The sequence below is a fragment of the Terrapene carolina genome, unplaced genomic scaffold (genome assembly GCF_002925995.2).
Source record: "Terrapene carolina triunguis isolate 2854851 unplaced genomic scaffold, T_m_triunguis-2.0 Scaffold58, whole genome shotgun sequence".
NCBI classification, from domain to species: domain Eukaryota; kingdom Metazoa; phylum Chordata; order Testudines; family Emydidae; genus Terrapene; species Terrapene triunguis.
In genome coordinates, this window is record NW_020664409.1 from 3,048,813 (window position 1) to 3,068,921 (window position 20,109).

The following is a 20,109-nucleotide window of genomic DNA, read 5'->3' on the forward strand; positions in this document are numbered from 1 at the left end:
CGCCCCCCCCCCATTGCAACTTGAGACCATTACTCCTTGTTTTGTCAACTGGTACCACTGAAAACAGTCTAGATCCATCCCCTTTGGAACCCCCTTTCGGGTAGTTGAAAGCAGCTATCAAATCCCACCTCATTCGTCTCTTCTGCAGACTAAATAATCCCAGTTCCCTCAGCCTCTCCTCATAAATCATGTGTTCCAGCCCCCTAATCATTTTTGTTGCCCTCTGCTGGACTCTCTCCAATTTTCCCACATCCTTCTTGTAGTGTGGGGCCCAAAACTGGACAAAGTACTCCAGATGAGGCCTCACCAATGCCCAATATAGTGGAATGATCACATCCCTTGATCTGCTGGTAATGCTCCTACTTATACAGACCAAAATGCTGTTGGCCTTCTTGGCAACAAGGGCACACTGTTGACTCATATCCAGCTTCTTGTCTACTGTAACCCCTAGGTCCTATTCTGCAGAACTGCTGCCTAGCCACTTGGTCCCTAGTCTGTAGTAGTGCATAGGATTCTTCCGTCCTAAGTGCAGGACTCTGCACTTGTCCTTGTTGAACCTCATCAGATTTCTTTTGGCCCAATCCTCTAATTTGTCTAGGTTGCTCTGTATCCTATCCCTACCCTCCAGCATATCTACCACTCCTCCCAGTTTAGTGTCATCTGCAAACTTGCTGAGGATGCAATCCATGCCATCCTCCAGATCATTAATGAAGATATTGAACAAAACTGGACCCAGGACCGACCCTTGGGGCACTCCGCTTGATATCGGCTGCCAACTAAACATGGAGTCATTGATCCCCAGCTCCTGGAGACAAGTGAGAATGTGACAATCTCAGCTTTTGTCAAATAAAAAAAGTAAAAGTAAATTTCTAGCCCTGTTGATGGTAGAGAAAATCTTGAAAATGTGACACTAGTGGCTCAGCAACCAGTAGGGAAAGACCAAGAACCCAAGAGTTACATTTAAAAAAAAAGTCATAATTGTTTGGGACCTAACTCATGATTTTTGAACTTTTGGCATTGATACTGTGATTCCCCACAGTTCCTAGAGGGCAAAGGGAAAGAGGGCCCTATCTCTTATTGGGCTCAGATTCAAAACCTCTCTAATATTCTGCACTATGCAGTAAGATTGTCATTCTTCATGTTCTCAGGGGCTTTTATTTGCTCTTACTGTTCCTTCTTGCAGAATTCCCCATATTATCAGTTTCTAGATTAGTGGTTCTCAACCAGGGGTACGCATACCCCTGGGGGTATGTAGATGCCTTCCAGGGGGTACATCAACTCATCTTGATATTTGCCTAGTGTTACAACAGGTTACACAAAAGGCACTAGCAAAGTCAGTACAAACTAAAATGTCATAGACAAAATGAGAAAGTAAGCAATTTCAGTAATAGTGTGCTGTGACACTTTTGTCTGATTTTGTAAGCAAGTAGTTTTTAAGGGGCACAGTAGTCTGGAAAGATTGAGAACCCCAGTTCTAGATCATATCTTGCTCTTGTCTCTCCAGCTGCTTGATTCTGGCCTAAAGTTTCAATATAGCATCACCAAGCAATCTCCCCACCCAGGGCCGGCTCTAGGATTTTTGCCGCCCCAAGCAAAAAAATTTTTGGCTGCCCCCCCTTTTTTTTCGTGCCCCCACAGCCCCGCTCCAACTCCGCCCCGCAACGGCGCATTCAGGGGAGCAGGCGGAGCGGAGGTGAGCTAGGGTGGGGGGGTGCAGGAAGTAACGGGGGGGTAGAGGAACCGCTCCCCGCTCCAGCTCACCTCCGCTCCACCATCACTGCCTCCCCCGAGCGCCCCGCCGCTCGGCTTCTTCTCCCTCCCAACCTTGCTGCGTGAAACAGCTGTTTTTCACCTGGCAAGCCTGCGGGGGGGGGGAGAGGGGAGGAGTGGAGCGGCGGTGCGCTCAGGGGAGCAGGCGGAGGTGGAGCGGAGGTGAGCTGGGGCGGCGGTGGCACTTTTTCTCCATGCCACGGAGTCGGTGCCTATGATGGCCGGCGCCAGAATGCCGCCCCTAGAAATGTGCCGCCCCAAGCACCTGCTTGTTTTGCTGGTGCCTAGAGCCAGCCCTGTCCCCACCCTCAAGTCCAATTTCAGCTGCACTGTCCCTGTCACCTAGGTCAGCCTTTTTTAACAGCCTGCAGCTTGGAGTGAAAATTGGTTGTGAGTGCCTTAATCTCTATTAAAAACTCTTTCATTTCAGCTTGGTAGCAGTGATGATCTCTTCATTCTCTTCTTTAGGTGGCCTAGCTGCCATCTTGTCTCCTTCTGGGAATGGACAAGAAGTCTCCTCAGCTATGGAATGTCATTCTGCTTTCTGACATAGTTTTTAAGCCTGGGACTCCTTTTGGGGAGTACCTAATAGATCCTTTCTGGATCTTTTTAAAGTTTGGACGGCCTGTATGGGGGTGAGAGGGATGCGGGCTGAATCTGCAGCTGCCCATGCAGAGTAGGGGGTTCAATTAACCCTCCCACCCAGCTGCTGTTTTATATTTATTTGACTGATCTTATGTGCCTTAGTATCCCCCTATGTGACATGCCCAATGTTACAAAGTGAGTCAGCAGCAGACCAGGTGTCCTGACTCCACCACTAGACCTGCTCCTTTCCTTCCTGTGTAGCTGAAGCCACACATTAATATTACTATTTTATCTGTATTACCGTAGCAGCCAGAGTCTCCCATCAAAGTAGGTGCCCTAGGGTGCTGTTCAAACACCTACGAGGAGCAATCCCTGCCCTGAAAAGCTTTCAGGTAATGTCAGACACACAGACATTGTGGGAAAGTGGAAGATGTGCTAAGGAAGTAAAAGTTTTCCCCCAAATGTAATAATTCTTTTTTTTTTTTTTTCTCTCTCTCTCTCTCTCTCCAGGAAATACTCCTTAAAATGTTCTGCTTTCGTGGTAGTCTCTCCCCCGGAAATAATGGTCATGTCTTATTACTTGGTTTCTTTTAGATAAAGGGTCACTTTGCCACGTGAACAAAATACTAAACCATTCTGCTTAACTGCAACATCCTGATCAGTGGTACATTTTTCATTTATCACTGCAGCTCAATATTCTGATTAATAGGCTTCCACTGTAATACAAACATATATACATCTTTACTCAAAAACTCAACTATAAGGAGACTGGGAGCAAGCTCACAGTGACAGCTTTGTTACAGAAATCTTACTCCTGCCTGTTTAAAAAGAGTAATTGTGTTTGTTATAGTTTGAAGTTAGGTCTGTCAGTACAGACGCACTGTTGAGGCAGGCCAAGCCTTGCCGGAGACTGATGCTGAAATCTCTCCACTGGCTGAATGCTAGAATAAGCAACAAAGTTGCTTAATACATCATCAGATCCCCCTTGATGGGATTACAGCCACATAATCACAACTTTCTCATGCATTATCCTATAATACTAGATTAGAAGAGAGAGAATCACATGTTAATTACCGAACTAGAATACTGGTGATTTTTATATGGACTTTTTTAACCCTGGATTTCTGGACCAGAACAGCTGCTTTTAGCTCTGTGGGTAAGCAGTGGAACATCTTGCAAGCCTCCCATGCGTGGCTTCCTAAGCACATGTCCAACAGCCACAGGTTGCTTCCCCTGGCCCAGAACATAAGGAGAGGAGAGGGGCATTGCATCCAAGCATCATAATTACTGGGCCTCCCACCAGATGGATTCCCCATTGACTACTGACTCCAGATTCCATCTCCAGCACAATCTTTCTTGTTTTCCTTGCTACAGCCCCTCTAAAAATTCCTGCAGGCTCCTGCAGCATGTTCTCAGCTGTGATTATGAGCTAGGACAGATGTTGGACTTTGTATTTACACTGGTGACAAAAGGAAGTCTCCATTAGTTTTATTTAAGATGATGTTAGCACCATTCGGCTTCCTCTGAAAAGGAGCATTATGCATTTTTATATATATTTTACTTTTAAAAAAAAGTCATTAGGAAACCCATGGTGGGGGGTGGGGAGGGAAGAGTACTGGGGAAGGTGAACAGGGACAGAGAGAAAAAAGGGCGAGCAGGAGAAGGGATAGGGAGAAACAGAAAGCAGAGGAGGAGAAAAGGGAAAGGAGTCTGGGAAGAAGGGGGTGAGAAAAGAAAGCAAAAGGTGATGGGGAGGGGGAAGAGAAGAATAAGAAAATAGAGAAGCAGGGACACAAGAAACCCTTCCTGCCAGAAGCAGCAGCTCATCTCAGTTATCAACAGGAAGTGCTGCTGCCAGATAGTTTGATCCAAATGATGGGATCTGTTGTGGTCTTGCGGGCGAGGAGAGACAGGACTCTAATGAATATAACTGTGATTCTTCATTGCAGCAAGTGGACACTGCCGTTTTCCCTGGAGTGCTAGCTCCCCCAGGCTGAGCTAGCTGGTGTCACCACACTGTCTCTGACTCCAGGTCTGGATTAAGCAGCCACAGAAGATTGCTGTCTATACAATTGGATCTAGCAGATCAGGTCTGAATTACCTCAGTAGGAGTACACGGGGTCTTCAGGGGATTCATACTCTGGTTGCTAGCCAGGGCTAAAGCTTGTGGTGCTGCATCATGTTACCATGTTAGCTAGATTAAAGCTAGCAGGGGTATGGCTACCCCTGCTACAGCCACACTGTATGCAGACATACCATAAGGTAGGAAAGTGACAGCTGTATGCACACTGGCTCTATGGTGAGGAAATATCTGTTTTTTTTTCTTGTCTTCTGAACAGTAGTTTCTCATATCGGTTGTAAATACATTTTTTAAAAATTGCATGTTTTTTGTGGTTCTTGAACAAAGAGAGCTCAGAGGGTATAGCCATCAGTTGATCAAAAACGACAGGAAAAATAGTTCAAAATGAGATATGTATTGTTCAATGTTAATCAACACTCTTATGAGCAGCGCCTGTATACAGGGGCCTGAGACTGACTGGGCTTGGAGACTGAACTACCTTCCACCCCTGAGATGTAGCCTCATCAGGATGAGGTTGAGACATGCTGGTGGGGCATGGAGGGACGCTTGCATTTTACTAACACGCCTCTTCGGTAGATAAACAGGGAAAAGACCTTTAATCCCTCTTTTGTGATTAATTCCTGAACAAAAAAATGTATTTTAAGGTCTTGGATATGCTTTCTGGGTGCAGAATTTACTTGTACAACACCTGCGGACTTGTGTAATAAAATCGATGCATGTCTAGATGAAAATTTACCCTATGGTATCCATGGAAGTGTCTATGTAGGTTGCCTATTTTTAGATGAGTCTCAAAGAATCACAGTATAATCCAAGGTTTTACAGAGGCAGCTGAGAAGCAGTGCAGCAAGTACTTAAAGATTGCTTCTCATGTGTCCTGAAGACCTCAAATACTCTATTGTCAGGACAGCTGTAAACTGTCTAAGGAGGCAACATAGTGGTTCAGCCTGGGATTGGGGGACAGGGATTCCTGAGTTCTAATCCCAGCATTGCCATTCACTGACTGTCTGGCCTTGACAAGTTGCATAACCTTGCTTTACCTCAGTTTCCCCACATTTAAAATGGGTTAATATTGCCTTAACCAAAACGGGGGAGGGTAATGAGGATTAGTTAGCTGATGTTTTCAAGTAACCTTGAAGATGTAAAGTGCTATATGAATGTTAAACCTTCACGGTTACAAGAGCTATTCAGAATAGCAGATCTTGCATGTGACTCTGTGGTACTGGTAAAGTAATAGCAATTCTGCATTTGAAAAGCTCATTGTATTTGATTTAATATCAGATCTGTCCTTGGATACCTGATACAATTCCCACTGAAGTCAATAAGAGCTGGGCTGTAAATCTGAGCATTGCCTTATTGAGGAAAGGGGTAAATATCATGCTCTACCTAAAATATGTAGCTCAAAAGGCCAGTAGGAAAGACACAGCACATTTAATTTATTAATTTCAGCTACTGAAAACAGCAAAGTCAGCCCCTGAGATTTCCTAACTCAGCTCAAACAAGAACAGCCCCTGAGAAAGGAACCGTAACCATGCAGGGTTCTCACCCCCATAAAAACATTTTTACATTTCACACATTGTTTCTTTGTGTTGTGTCCTCAGTGACCTTTCACTAACTATGGGAAATGATTTTAAATGCAGAATTTTGATTTTTTTTCCAAATTATAAAAGATTGCTCTTGATTGGCTTTCTCCAGATTCCCTCCTCCCTTTCCTGCTGCTTCTCCTTTTACAAGACTGAATAAGGCCTTTCTGCATTAATTAAAGAATGAGAAATTAGCAGCAGCTATGCTTAGCACACCTGGTAAGCTTTCAGTTTATGTCAACCTTGGACTCAGACACAACTGAGATACAGATCCCTAGTGGCCAGGTGTTGTTACCACTTTACTGCTCCCCATCTATGGGCTGCTCTACACTGGGGGGGCGGGGGTGATTGATGTAAGATACGCAACTTCAGCTATGGGAATAACATCGACTTCAGCTACGGATATTATTTCAATTTACCTCAGGTCCTCACGGCGCGGGATCGACGGCCGTGGCTCCCCCGTCGACTCCGCTACCGCCGCTCGCCCTGATGGAGTTCTGGAGTCGACGGGAGCGCGTTCAGGGATCGATATATCGTGAGACGCGATATATCGATTCGATTACTATCTGCCGATTCGGCGGGTAGTCTGGACGTACCCTATGTGTTAATCTGCCCAGTATCATTTAATGGAAAAGGGCAACTTTTCATGGGGTTTTTTAAACCATCCTGTTGAACTTAATAAAGACATTTATACCTTTGCTATAGAATTTTATAGGATGGTTGGGGGTTAGAGATCACTGGGTTAGAGATGTCAAATACTCACAACTTCAGTTAAAGTCAATAGCAGCTGTAGCTGCTCAGCACTTCTGACAATCAGACCCCTATTAGATGGATATCATCCTCCACTAAATTCTACAGGACAGTCAGTAACTTTTGTACAGACCCATTGATTTTATCCCTATTAAATTATATAGGACTCTTCCATAAGGCCCTGATCCTATAAAGTTCCAAGTACTATCAACTCCCACTTCAGTCAGTAGGGCTCAGCAGCTTGCAAGATTGGGTCCTCACACAAATAATTGCAGTCATGTAATGCATACCGGAATTTTCCTTTTTGTGACAATGGGACCTCCATTTCCCTTTCCTCAGCCCACTCTAGAGTCAATGAAGGCTGCTTTGATCACCTGCTGTGGGGAAGGGATGGCCTCTCAGTACTAATAAAAGGTAACACTTATTTCAGGCTCAGTGCACTTCCACGGAGATCTGAATTCTGATCTCTAGCACTGTGCTTTCACTAAAGTGCCAGGAGAGCCTGCATGGGGTCTTTTATACACTAAAACCTCACAGATTTGCCTTCTTCTTAACTTGCTGTATTAAAATTGCTGTCTCCCCCTGCTTCTCAGCAAGGATTTAACAGGATAGGTGGAGTAGAAGCCTCTTTATCTTTGCAAAATTTACTACAGCATGTTATGAAGCAAATAATTAAAATTTCAGCTACCAAAATAAATGAACAAAATATATTTTGTGATGCAGTGTCCCTTTTTTGTTTTTATTTATCTTGTTCACTATTGTGCCAAATTCAAATATTTTAATGGGTTTTCTGCTCATTAGTGCCAATTTGTGAGGTGCCATTGTAATTCCAAAGTTTGCTTGCAAAGACAAACACAATCCAACCAATAAGGCTTATGACTTGACTGCAATATCATAATTGTTCTGTCTCTGCTCTGCCCCTATTGGGTAAAGTAATTGAAAAAGTGGTTGGGAGGCAACTCCTGGTGCTATTGGGAATCCTCAGATTGTCTTGATACCTGTCAATCTGGGTTCAAGCTTGTCTGTAATACTGAACTTGCTGGTGGTTGACCTCCTTCTAGAGAGGGTGCTCATAGTGCTGCTTTTAGCTATACTGGCAACCTTTTATCTTGACTTGATTGTGAAAATTGGCAAGACGTGATAGACTTGCTCAGGTGTGGTTTTGTTCTTTCCTCTCAGATAGATCCCAAGGGACTATGTTAACTGTTACTCTGAGGACAGGGTTCTGATGCATGGTGCTCTAGTCTATTACCTCCCCTCACTTAAAATTCACATGCCTCACTGGTGCATATGAACTAATAAGTGTATGAAGCTACAGGGTAGATAGGCAGCCTGAGATGCAATGCCAGCCATATGCTGATGACACACCTCTCTACTCTACACCTCTTCTTGATTTGACCCAGGTGGTGCAGTGTCTCTGTTTTCTCAGTGCCTGAACAAGGTAGGACATGGATAAGAGCACGCTGGGTGAGGTTTAATCTAAACAGGACAGAGATGGCACTGACTACTGCGGGAAACAACTCAAGAACTTGGTAGATTTCATGGCTGCTCCCATTATTAAGGGAATCTAGTTTCCAATTGTTAGTCACAGTTCAGGATACTTTTTGAGCTTCCAGGGCTAGTGAAGTCCCAAATGTTGTCTGTAGTCAAAAGTGTCTCTTGTTACTGTCTTTACGTAGCATGAGAGTTGTAACAGTTTCTTTCTGATGTGAATTTTGCTGGCGTTATCTATGTCTAGTGCAACGCCCGGAGACCTGACTGTTTGATGGGATTTTTCCAGAGATAGCACATTACTGCAGTGCTCCCCAGATTGCTCTGGCTGTCTATTCATTTCTGGGTACAATTTAGGATTCTGGTTAAAGTTGGGCAGAGGTTTTGCATTTTGCACCACCACCACTGCCCCTGAAAAAAAATCTTTCCATCAGCATTTGGATTTTTATTTAAAAATTGAAATCTTTTGGGAAGAAAAAAATAAGCCAATTGTTAGTGAACTGATGAAATTCGGACCATGAGCCAGATATTCAAGCTGGGTTATGAGCCTCGTGCACTACTCGGCAAGCACTTCGGAGCCATAATCCAGCTGCAAAGGCCCAGCACAGAATTCTCCTGTTGGAGGGAAGCTGCCTCTGTTGCGGTTGAGCCCTGCATCTCTGTGCCCTCTCCACCTGGAGTAGGGAGAATGGACAGGTGGGGAAGGGGTGCAGTGGAGCTGCTTCTAGCATAGTATTTGTTAAGGACCCTATGCCAGTGACACAACTCAGAGGTGGCCAGGTGGAGTTCTGAGAGGCGTTGGGACCAGGGTTGGTTAGAAGGTAAGGGAAATGATTTAAGGGGTGTCCACAAATGGATCCATAACAGATGTAGAACATGGAGCGGTGAGCTCTGTCACTGTAATTAATGAACAACAGAAATCGTGTGTGTGAACTGGACACAGAAGCTGATGAGCTATGGGTTGCAGAAGTGAGGCCTGGATGAATAATTGGAGGGGCATTGACAAATTAGTATTGTGTACAGCAAAACAATCTTCAGAAGGTGAAAGATCAGGCAACCTAACGGAAGTCTGTGCAATGAATTTACAGCAAAGATCCGTTACATTGAAAATCAGCTGTATGACTTACATCTGCTACGTTCTGATGTATTCACCTGCTCAGTGGAGGGCTGAGCCTGCCTGCAGACACAGGAGAGCAGGGGTCTGATTTTTCTGTGTAACATGCTGCATTTTCTTTGAACCTTACTATTTGGATAACGTTCTGTGTGCCTCCACCACAAATTAAATGTTAACCCCCAAAGTGTTACTTTTATTAAGGAGCCAAATTGTTGTATAGTGGCCAAACCATCCAGTAAGTGGGCTTGTGCTCATTTCTCCTATGTTTTGGGCTTGATCCTGCATTCCTCAAGCACCCGTAAAAACTGCTGAAGCCAGTGTGAATTCTGAATGGGATTAGGGTGACCAGACAGCACATGTGAAAAATCGGGACAGGGGGTGGGGGGTAATAGGAGCCTATATAAGAAAAAGACCCAAAAATCGGGACTGTCCCTATAAAATCGGGACATCTGGTCACTCTAAATGGGATGAGTCTCTTCATGTGGGAGTAGCCCTTTGTGTGTCTGTACAAGCCAGAACTGAGCCCATAGTTTTGATCAGACAAATTGCCTCTTGTTAAGATCAAAAGAAATTAATTCCCTTCAAACTTGAAAGTTTTCATGAGGCCCTGTTTGACTTCTGAGCAAAGCAATGTTTTGCCATTCTGCTGAGAGAACAATCAGTATTTGTTTTTCTCTTGTCAATGACTCGATCCTGGTGCCCTACGCGGCACTGGGAAGCCTGGAATGCTGCGAGGGTAGTCTGAACAAGGCCTGGAATGTCATCTAGCACCTCCAGAGGTCACTCCAAAAACAAGCACATAATTCAGCCTGCCTGTCTCATCAGGCTGGGTTATTTACCAAAGAAACATGGGAGGATTAATTTTAGTATGTTAACGCTAAGGTCAAGTAACTGGAATTATCCATAACAATTAATTACTCGGAAACCCAACACATTTTAAATGCGGGATAGTTTAGAACTGTGGTTAACAGAACTGGTATCATTTGGTACTTCGGACCCTGCTCCTATTCTCTATCTTTGTGATGAGCTCAGGGCAAAGTGTTTCTGCAGGAGGCCACTATTCTGCTGTTGCCATTTCTCATCAGTTGCACATGTTCTAACCGGCAAGGGAGGATGAGTTGCTCAAAATCTATCTCATTGCTCACCCAGTAGTGTCTATTATGGGCACATGTCTGAGCAAGCCAGGATCAGCATTGGGTGCTATAGCCACGATCTTAGTTTGTTCAACTGACAGACGTTTGGGAATGGAACCATACTTATGTTACTATGAAGTTTTCTAGACCAGTGTAGTTTTCTAAAAGGGATCAGAGTGAACGTGGATGCAAGAATGCAAGGCTGTATTTTCTCAAAACATCACCTAAATGGGTAAGAAAATGTCCTTGCGGATCAGGCTTACTTGGGTTCTAGCCCTAGCTCTGCCACAAACTTCCTGTGTGACTCTGGGCAAGTCTCTTAATCTGTGTCTCAATTTTCCCCATTTGTAAAATAAGAAAACATGCTACTTCACAACAGAGCTGGTTGAATTATTCATTTTGACTAAATCATTAGACAAATTGAACCCTTTTTTCTGTTCATTAATAGATTATAATTTCTGAGAATGTATTCTTTACTGATAAGTAGTCACCGAACAGTCAGCCTAGGGGTTTCCAAACTCTCACAGTAAGCTGAATTTTTGCTTTTCATAACATGCGATCGGTCACTACACACTCCCTTACTGGATGCTTGAACCCTGTTAAACAGGAGTGTAAACCAATGATAGTGAATAGCAAATAATGAATATAGCACATACTCTTCTACATAAATCAGTTCAGTCACATGTAAATATGGGTATTTGAACAAATAGCCATTCCATAGATATACATGCAAATAAAAAAAACAAACAATTCACAGGATATTAGAGAGACAAGGTGGGCGAAGTAATATTTCTTTATTGGACCAACTTCTGTTGGTCAGAGAGACAAGCTTTCAAGCTCTCTCACCAACAGAAGTTGATCCAGTAAAAGATATGACCTCACCCACATTGTCTAATATCCTGGGACCAACATGGTACAACTGCATTGTATAATTCATGGGAATGTTCAGAAATGGTGAATAAAAAGGCACAGACATAGTTGAACAGAACAGCCACTAAAAATTCAAATGCATATTTGCAAACTTTCTGTTTTAGCAGAAATTGACTAACTCTAGGTGTGAGGCATAGCTCATTAATGATGGCCTTGAGATCCATGGCTAGACGGTGCTATACGAGTCAAATTATTCTATAGTCTCACAGATCAATTGTTTAACTGGCTGAAAGAGGTTGCAATTTGAAAGCCCAGATTACCTTGGAAGTTATGTTTTACTAAAATATTTCTGTGGTGAAAAATGACTTAGTGCTTGGCCTTCTTGGATGTGGTGCTGCATTTAAGAAAACTTACCTCTATGAGCATGTACAAGGAAAGCACTGTAACTCCAAGGTTATACACAATGAGATGACCCCTGAGAGAGAATGCAGGCCTGTTCTTCATAAACTTGGTACCCAGCCATATGGAAAGTAGATATACTACAGTAAGGAAAAATGTGGGTAGGTAAGAATCCAACAGGAACCATCCTCTGACCCTGGAATCTGAACAGAAACAAATGCAGTGAGCAATTAAAAATGGCTTGCTCAGTACTGCTAAATGGAGGCTGCCCATATTCAGAAGAGTGTCTGCTAAAGGCACAAGTGGGAATGTGCCAAGACTTGCCTTGTCTTTGTCATATCCTGGGACCAATATGGCTACTATAACATTGCAAAGGATATGAGGTAACATTCCAAAGGATATACTATGTAATGGGCTGAAAAATGCTCTATTCATTTCAACATAGGTCTTTGGTTAAAATTTAAATACAAAATTAAAATTAAATTAAATACCAAATCGTAGTCTGTTCAATGGACAAATAACCTGCATTTTTAATAGTATTATACACGCAAAAATGCACATTTGAAAAACTATGACTTCACAGACAGTAGCAACTTTCTTCATTTTTATTATCCGTTTGTTATTTATTTGCTTACTGGAGGGCTTTTGTATAGGGGAAAGCTTTCAAACACATTAAATCTATTCATTTGCCATTTCTTTTTCAGTGTTTGTTTTGCTGAATATCAAATATATATTTTTGTTTAAACCAAAGGCTTGCTCCTTCATTAGCTCATGTAGTACACTTGCTTGATCCTGAAATGAAGCATTCAGGCCAAATGCTACTTGCCTTATTCACACAAGTAATCTCATTGACAGTAATAAGAACACTTGTTTGAATAGGAAGAGCATGATCTAGCCTCACATGCCAAATCTGCAGCATCATTCTTTTTCAGGTGAACAAAGGGATGCCAGGAGCAAATAATTATGATTTCCCCCCTGCCAAGATCCGCAATTGAAGAGACTGAGTTTCCAGGGAAAGCAATCTTAATATAGCAAAATCCCTTCAGCAACAGACTTTATGAGAAAATGAAATTGCTTCATCATATATGCTATTCTCTTTCAAGTCTGTCCAATTTTCCAAAAGATATTCTCTATCTGAACCATGAGTTATGGTTTAAAAAAATCATACAGTATGTTAAAACGACCCTCAGCTGTATTATTAATCATTTGGATTTGTTTAAAAAACCCTCTCTGTTTCACTTTGTTTCACCATTCATGTTTACTTTTTCCATTTTGCTAAATTGGATAGTAAAATACCACATGAGAGTTTATAGTTTCACTTGTTCACTCTTGCACAATACTTCAAAAACTGGGCTTGAAAACGCTTCAGGGGGATACTTAAATCAAACATTAAAGGATTTTTTTTTGGGGGGGGGGAAAGGTATCTTCTAACGTTCTGTTAAAAGTATTTTTTCATCAGAAAACCTTATTTTTAACCACAAAATTTAAATGACTTAGAACTATCCCCTTGTGAACAGAAAGCCTATAGAAATGTGTGTTCTTATTATTCCTATCACCTTCTGCCTCCCTCCCTGCTTCCCTCTTATTATTTTGTATTCATTAGTTGAATTTTGTCATAAACTAGATTGCAAGCTCTTCAAAGCACAGACTGTCAGCCAGATCTATTAAAGCTGGAAGACTCTGCGTCTGTCTTCCTCCACCCCCAACTGGCTCCCAAGAAGCATCTTCATTCTCACTATTGAGAGAGCTGCTGAATAAATCTGCCTAAAAGTACAGTCAGCTAGTAATGGAGCTGCATCCTTTGTTTGGGGTTTCCTTGCTTCTGTCAGTTCAGATCGCTCTGTGTTAGCAAGCTAGAATGCTGTTTTCTTCCTTGGAATCTGAAAATGTGTTTATGATCTCTTAGACACGGTAATTAATAAATATCCAGCATGTCTCCTGGCACTAGCATTGTCTGTTCCAAGACAGCATATTGTGCAAAGGCACAGTACCATCTATACAAGAGCATAAGAGCCTTAACAATTAGGATGGCATTGGAAAAAGTTCTGTCATTCTGGAAGATGACCAGACATAATCGAGATGATCTTGGGCCATGATCCAGTGCATGGGATGAGAGTACAAACAAAAGAGATAAGGCATAAGAAAATAAAGGTAAATTAAACTCAAGCCATACAAAGCTTGACAGAATGTACCTTTAGAAAAAAGAGAAAATGTAATATAGATGAAGATAACATCAGTCTTGCCTGCTTTGGAAGACTGATTTCTAAAGAGAGTTTACATGTGCATGCAGTCTCCAGAGCAAAGGAGTTCCATAGGAGACTGTGAGAAGGTAACCAGAAACTGCCTTTGCAACTAGAGGAAAAGTAACTGGTAGAAATCAGATGATGAGCTGAGCTAAAGTGGAAAATTAGATAAGTGATGAAAGCAGCTTCTACTCTAGGCACAGCAAGCAAGTTTTCCCATTGTTGCTAAAGGAGCACAGCTTATGTTCTAACACTTTAATAACTACAAAGTGACCTATGGCTGCATTGTCAGGCAACTTAAACATACTTTTTAAGTCTTACTATTGGTTTTCAGTGCTCCCTCTTGAAGCTTGAAATTGAAACTTGTTCCTTTCTCCCACTGTCTCTTCTTATGTGCACACAGTCACACTTGTTTCTTCTTAGTAAGGTGGCTCATAAATGCTGGGCTGTTGGTTTTGATTTTTTTTTTTTTTTTAAGAAAAACAGCACTGTATCATTGGGGGGGTTTGGTAGGAAATGTATGGATTTGACAAAAAGAATAAGAAAAAGAGAGAGAAGTTAACATTAGTGCCTACCATCTGTCAGACTCACAGTGCTACATTATGTTCAGACAGGTTCAAATTCATCCACTTACGTTGTGTGGGAAAGTGTGACGTGCTGTTAGTTTGACAGTTCTGAATCATTCCAACAACTAAATCCCAGACGAAAGCAGTGAGTGACACTGCACTACACGAGCACCAGAACACAATATGTGGTGAGAGAGATGTGCACAAGCTCAGATTCTATCTCAAACTAACTCCTTTCCAATTAAAAATAGTGATGAGCCAGAGCCATGGAGTGAAATCCTGACACCACTGAAGCAGTGGCAAAATAATGGCACTGAGACTTTAACCAGGATGTTCAGAGGTGGCTAGATATTCCGCGTTCTAACTCAGTCACTTACAGCGGGGGCCTGTTTGTATCTGGGCAGAATCTGAATTTCTTAGTGGCTGATGGTCTGGATTTTTGGAGCTGGTTTTTGATGCTGTTAATATTTAATGGCAAAATACATATCATATAAGGGTATGTTAGTATGACTTCATCACACCGCTCAAAAATTATATTCCCGCTCAATATGTTGCCAATTTAAATTTGTTTTTGTACATGAATAAAACAAACTCAACCACTGGCTCTCGTTCCTGCAACTAGTGTCGTTCCACATCACATAGCTATGTCACTATCCTTTCTTTTTGTTATTTTTCTCTTGTCTCCTTAATATAAAAACTAATAAATGCACCTGCAGTACTAGAGAGGCATAGTGGAATCCTGTTTAAAGAATCAAATTAAGCAAGCCCCATTTTGATCCTTACACCTGAATGGTCACTGTGTCCTGAGCAGATAGCCTTTCCTGTTTTGGTATACATCAAAGAAAATCTAAAGCAAATAAGGGCAAGCACCTCAGTGTGGCATACAGGGAGTGAACTAAGGACCTGTGGATCTAAAAGCATGACTGTGCAGTTTAGTGGATAGAGAACACAGGGCTGGGACTGAAGATATTTGGGTTCTATGCCCAGTTCTGCTACTGGTCTTCTGAGGACCTTGGGCAAGTCACTTCACCTTTCTGTGCCTCAGTTTCCCGCTCTGTAAAATGGGGGTGATGATACTAACCCTCCTCTGAAAGTGCTTTGTGATCTGTGGATGAAAAGTGCTATATAAGAACAAAGCATTACTCTACTTCTTGAGCCAAAAGGGGGGTTAATTCAGAAGCTGCAGCCAATATACACTGCTTTGTGAGATGTAGCCATCAGAAGGAGATAGAGCCACACAGGGGCTTGATGGTACTCATTGCAATCAATGGTAGAGCTTCCATTGCCTTTAAGTGCAGGATCACAGCCTGTGTTAACTGAGTTTCAACACCACTCGTGGAAATTGCTTTTAGAAAGCAATGTTTGGTCTATAAAGGGCAAAAAACACTTTTGGTGCATCAATCCCACCCCTCCAAATCCAACCAAGTGGGAGCAAAGCAGGGGGAAAAAAGCTGTGTGGCACAGCAGTTCAACACCCCCTGGAAGTTGGCATTCAGGGTGATTGCCCTGCTTGCCTGCCCCTGGAACTGCCCTAGTTGTCACCTAAATCGCTATTGACTAAAAATAAAGCAAAATAAAAAAGATGGATTTACAAAGTAGTCATTTATTTTGGCTAGCCTGCTGTCAAACCAAGAGCAGATAGTAGTGGAAAATAGCTAATAGAAAGAAGTCTGTAATGCTTGTTATTTTAGCCTTTTTAGGTAAGTTCACTAGAATTCATCAGCGCTTCTGTTTCGGGAGTCAGTCCATCTACTTGAGCAACTTCTTGTGAGTCATCTGTCTATATAACCATTTTACAGGGTGCCATGTTGCTCTGGATTGTCATTCTACAGTCACAGACCACTAAAGTAAAAGTGCATGCTACTGCGTGGGACCACAGACAAACAAGATCGTATTTTCAATATGGAATTGATGGTATTGTCCTCAGAGTATTTTAAAACACAATTTGCAATTTGTAATTGCACTCGTTTCTAGTTGTAACTGTACTAGCACTGCTACGTCCAGTGGCTTACTTGGTCTAACGATTGCACAGTTTAATGCTACAGGTAAATTAAGAAATATAGTATCAAATTGCACCGCTTGGGCTGCTGTTTCACTGCAGCACCTCTTGGAACACACTGCAGTTCTATTCTTGCCAGCAGATGTCAGTAGCGGGGAGGGAGGAAAAGGAGATGAAAAGTAAGCCTGTTGTCAGCTGAGAACAAAATAGCAACATGGGAGCATTCCTCCAATAATAGGGTGCTTCAAAATAACTTGTAACCTTACCCTCTGCTGGGTTAAACTAGTACAACAGGGAGAGATACCTGTGTTGAAGGGATTTAGAGGCAAATAATGGTTTCAACTTAGAAGTATTCATAACTGAAGGCCTCTCAGCACATTTATAAAAAGAACAGCTAACAGCATATCTGTAGGACACAGGGTAATATGTCCGAGTCAAAGGGCTGTATCTTTGGCTTTGGCCCTTCTGCATCCAACACAGCCAAGGAGGAGGAAGCCTGTAAACTACCTTTAATCTTCCCTGATTGCGGTGTCTTTGGGTGCCAATCTGTGTCCAAAGATGCAATTTAGAGCAGTGAGATTGATGAAAATTGGTCATAGTAAGGACCAAGATCAGCCCCAAGAGCTAGAGTAAGATGCCACTGAGGTCCTGCTCCCAACTAGAAAGAGACAGCTCAGCAATACATGGTGGAAAAGGAGAAATCCTGCATTTGAGCACAGGTGAACTCAGGAAAGTATTTGAAGCAACCAACATGGAAGTAGAGTGACACTAGATCCTGCCAAGCTGAGGGACTGAAGTCCCATTTTATTTCTCCTGCAATAAGTTCCTTGGGATGTGTGTCTGTGCATGAATGTCTTTAGAACCATCTCTCTGAGCGCTACACGTGTTTTCACAAGGTTTTGTTTCTCTGGTTGATTTGGGCTATTAATATTCAATTCCTTTCAACTGGCAGTCATTTCTGTGAGACTTTGCCTTTCAAATGCCAACCGTGAATCTCTTTGAGTGAGTTGGCACAGGCAGTACTTGTTTTACTGAAGTGCATTCTGAAGACCCAGTGGAGCTATAGTATTTGCTGTGCAGTTATATTAACCACAATTCATCCATCTCAAAGACTTGGCTCCGGAGGCATTGGAAAGAGAAGGATGAAAGGGCAGAGCCTTTATATATGTAAAAAGGAACAAAACTTTCACACACATGGTTATTAGACTGCACTAGCTTGCTAGTATTAAAGGCCTATTTTACAAGTATTTTCTAGGAAGCCATTCTATTCATTTTTAAAATAGATTCAGGTAGAAATCCAGAAATTGTGCAAGCCAAAGTTTTGCAAAGATCATATATGCTTCACAGTTGATGGAGGTGATTGCCATTCCCAAAAGAATAAAAAAAAAATACTACTTTCCAGTTTTTAAGAACCTTATAACAATTTTCCCTTTAAGGAAGAAATGTTAAGATTTGAAGAATGTTAACCCGATGAAATGCAAGCATGAGGCATCTGAAAACGTATTATAATATAATTTATACTTTACAATTACACTATGCTGTAGGTCTTTATATTTTGATTCAGGAAGCAAGTCTGACCTCCTCAGGTGATAGCTAGAGCAAGTAGCCAAAGACCAGAAAGGGTATGAAAGAAGTGACCTCTGAATCTGCACCAGGTTTGCTGATATTTTGGATCTCATTCTGGGGGGTTCTGGATACCCTTAACTTTCACTGCAGTCTGCATCTCTCAAGATTAGTCCCTTTGTTAACTAGGTGAACCACATGAAGATGGGATTATTATTACAGTTGGTCAAAAAATGGAATTTCCTTTGCGCAGAAAATTTGGAGATTTTGAAGTCTGGTTTCATACTGATTCAGGATGAAAAGTCAAAATCTTAGAATTTTTCATGAAACAAAATATTTATTTTGTTTTGACTTTATCAAAATGGTTTTTTTGAGTTTTTATTATAAATAATATGACAAATCAAAACAAAGTGAAAATGAAACATTTTGACCTTATTGAAGCCAAACATCTCAATAATTTCCATGAAACTTCAGACCAAATGCACACATTTTCACAAAACGTTGTGATTTTGCCGTGTTGGTATTTTCTGATGGAAAACAGTTCCGTAAGAACAATTTTTACCAGCTCATATTATTATACATATTTTTGAGGAGATATAACCTGAGTGACCAATACCATGCAAGTATTAATGAGACAGGAAAACCTCAGATATGTAGTGTCTGATTTGTGTTTATCTGGCTTTTATTACCATAGCATCTGAGAGCATGAAAACACAGCTACATATTCTGCGAATACTTAAGGAGGGCTGCCAGTAACAGAAGTATGTTCTTCTGTTTATTCTATAATCATTATTTTCCTCCAGATTTAGTTATCTCTGGGCCAGGTTGGTCGTAGGATGTGTTTGGGGTGGAAGGAAGGTGCCTTTCACCCCTGCTTATCCTACGTATATGGCCTTTCACCCCTGTTTACCCTACGTATTAGGTGGCTGAAGTGAAGGAAACTTTGTATTGGGGTCAGTGGCCCAAATGTGAGAAGTGGAGAAGTGGTTTGTAGTGCAACACTTTGGGTATTATTTGTGGGCTTGAAAGGAAATGCAGATGATGATGATGTAATGTGATATATCTGGGTGTCAACAAGTGGTGTGTGATTAGCTAGAGGATGAGCTAGAATTAAGGTTGTTTTTGACACCGTAATTTAGAGTTCCTGAGTTTTCAACAGATTTTTGTTTTCTTTTCTTCTTTCTTTCTTAACTATTATGTGCTAAAGACTTTTTTCTTAAATAACTGACTGGTGATTTTGGGAGACAGTTCTGGAATGCCCCACTTGAGACACCTCACAGGGGCTTGACAGGGTTGCCAGTTTTGGCTGGACGTATTCCTGGAGGTTTCATCACATGACATAATCTTTAATTCCTAGAGACTCCAGGACAATCCAGGAGACTCCAAGCCTTGATTTTCCAGAAGGTGGGTGCTCAGCACTTTCAGAAAATGCATCCTGGCCTCCTGGTGTTTGCAGTGAGGCATTCAAAATTTCTAGTCAGCTTTCAACATGCTGGTCACTGTCTTCAGGAAAGCAACTGCTTTTCTTATTTTCAATTATTATATTGCATCTGAAGATGATTCAAACAGCTTTTGTCTGCACATGAAAAGATCAATTATTTTGAGTCCTGAAAAGCACACTTACCTCGAGGCCCAAACATATAATCCACAAATGTGTTTATTTCCCAGTCTAAAGCCTTCAGCTGCTCCTAGAAAGACACATGACAAATTGTTAGCTCATGCCTCACATAGAAAATACAATACAAAAATAAACCTGCAGAGAGCCTTTTTACACACAAGTGTCTCAAGGTACCTGACAACAATCATCCCCATTTTAAAAAAGTGCTCTTTTAACATGAAAGGATTTAGGGCTATATTCTGCTGTGGCTACACCCACAGCTCCCATTAACACCATTAGTGGAAGTAGCATGTACCTACCACAATAGACCCCTGAGGAAATAAATGCAATTTAGATGGAGATTTTAGA

General features: G+C 41.8%; 1 protein-coding gene across 1 annotated transcript in view; it reads right to left on the reverse strand.

The window, feature by feature from the left end:
* Window positions 1-19,819, reverse strand: part of ELOVL2 (ELOVL fatty acid elongase 2) — a 47,852-nt gene extending 28,033 nt beyond the window's left edge. Inside the window, exons 1-2 of the mRNA XM_026647318.1 lie at window positions 19,768-19,819; window positions 11,788-11,975 (exon numbers count right to left, since the gene is read on the reverse strand). Coding sequence (XP_026503103.1) covers window positions 11,788-11,975; window positions 19,768-19,783 — 204 coding nt within the window. The 5' untranslated portion in view covers window positions 19,784-19,819. The remainder of the gene's footprint in view (window positions 1-11,787; window positions 11,976-19,767) is intronic.
* Window positions 19,820-20,109: the final 290 nt, after the last annotated feature.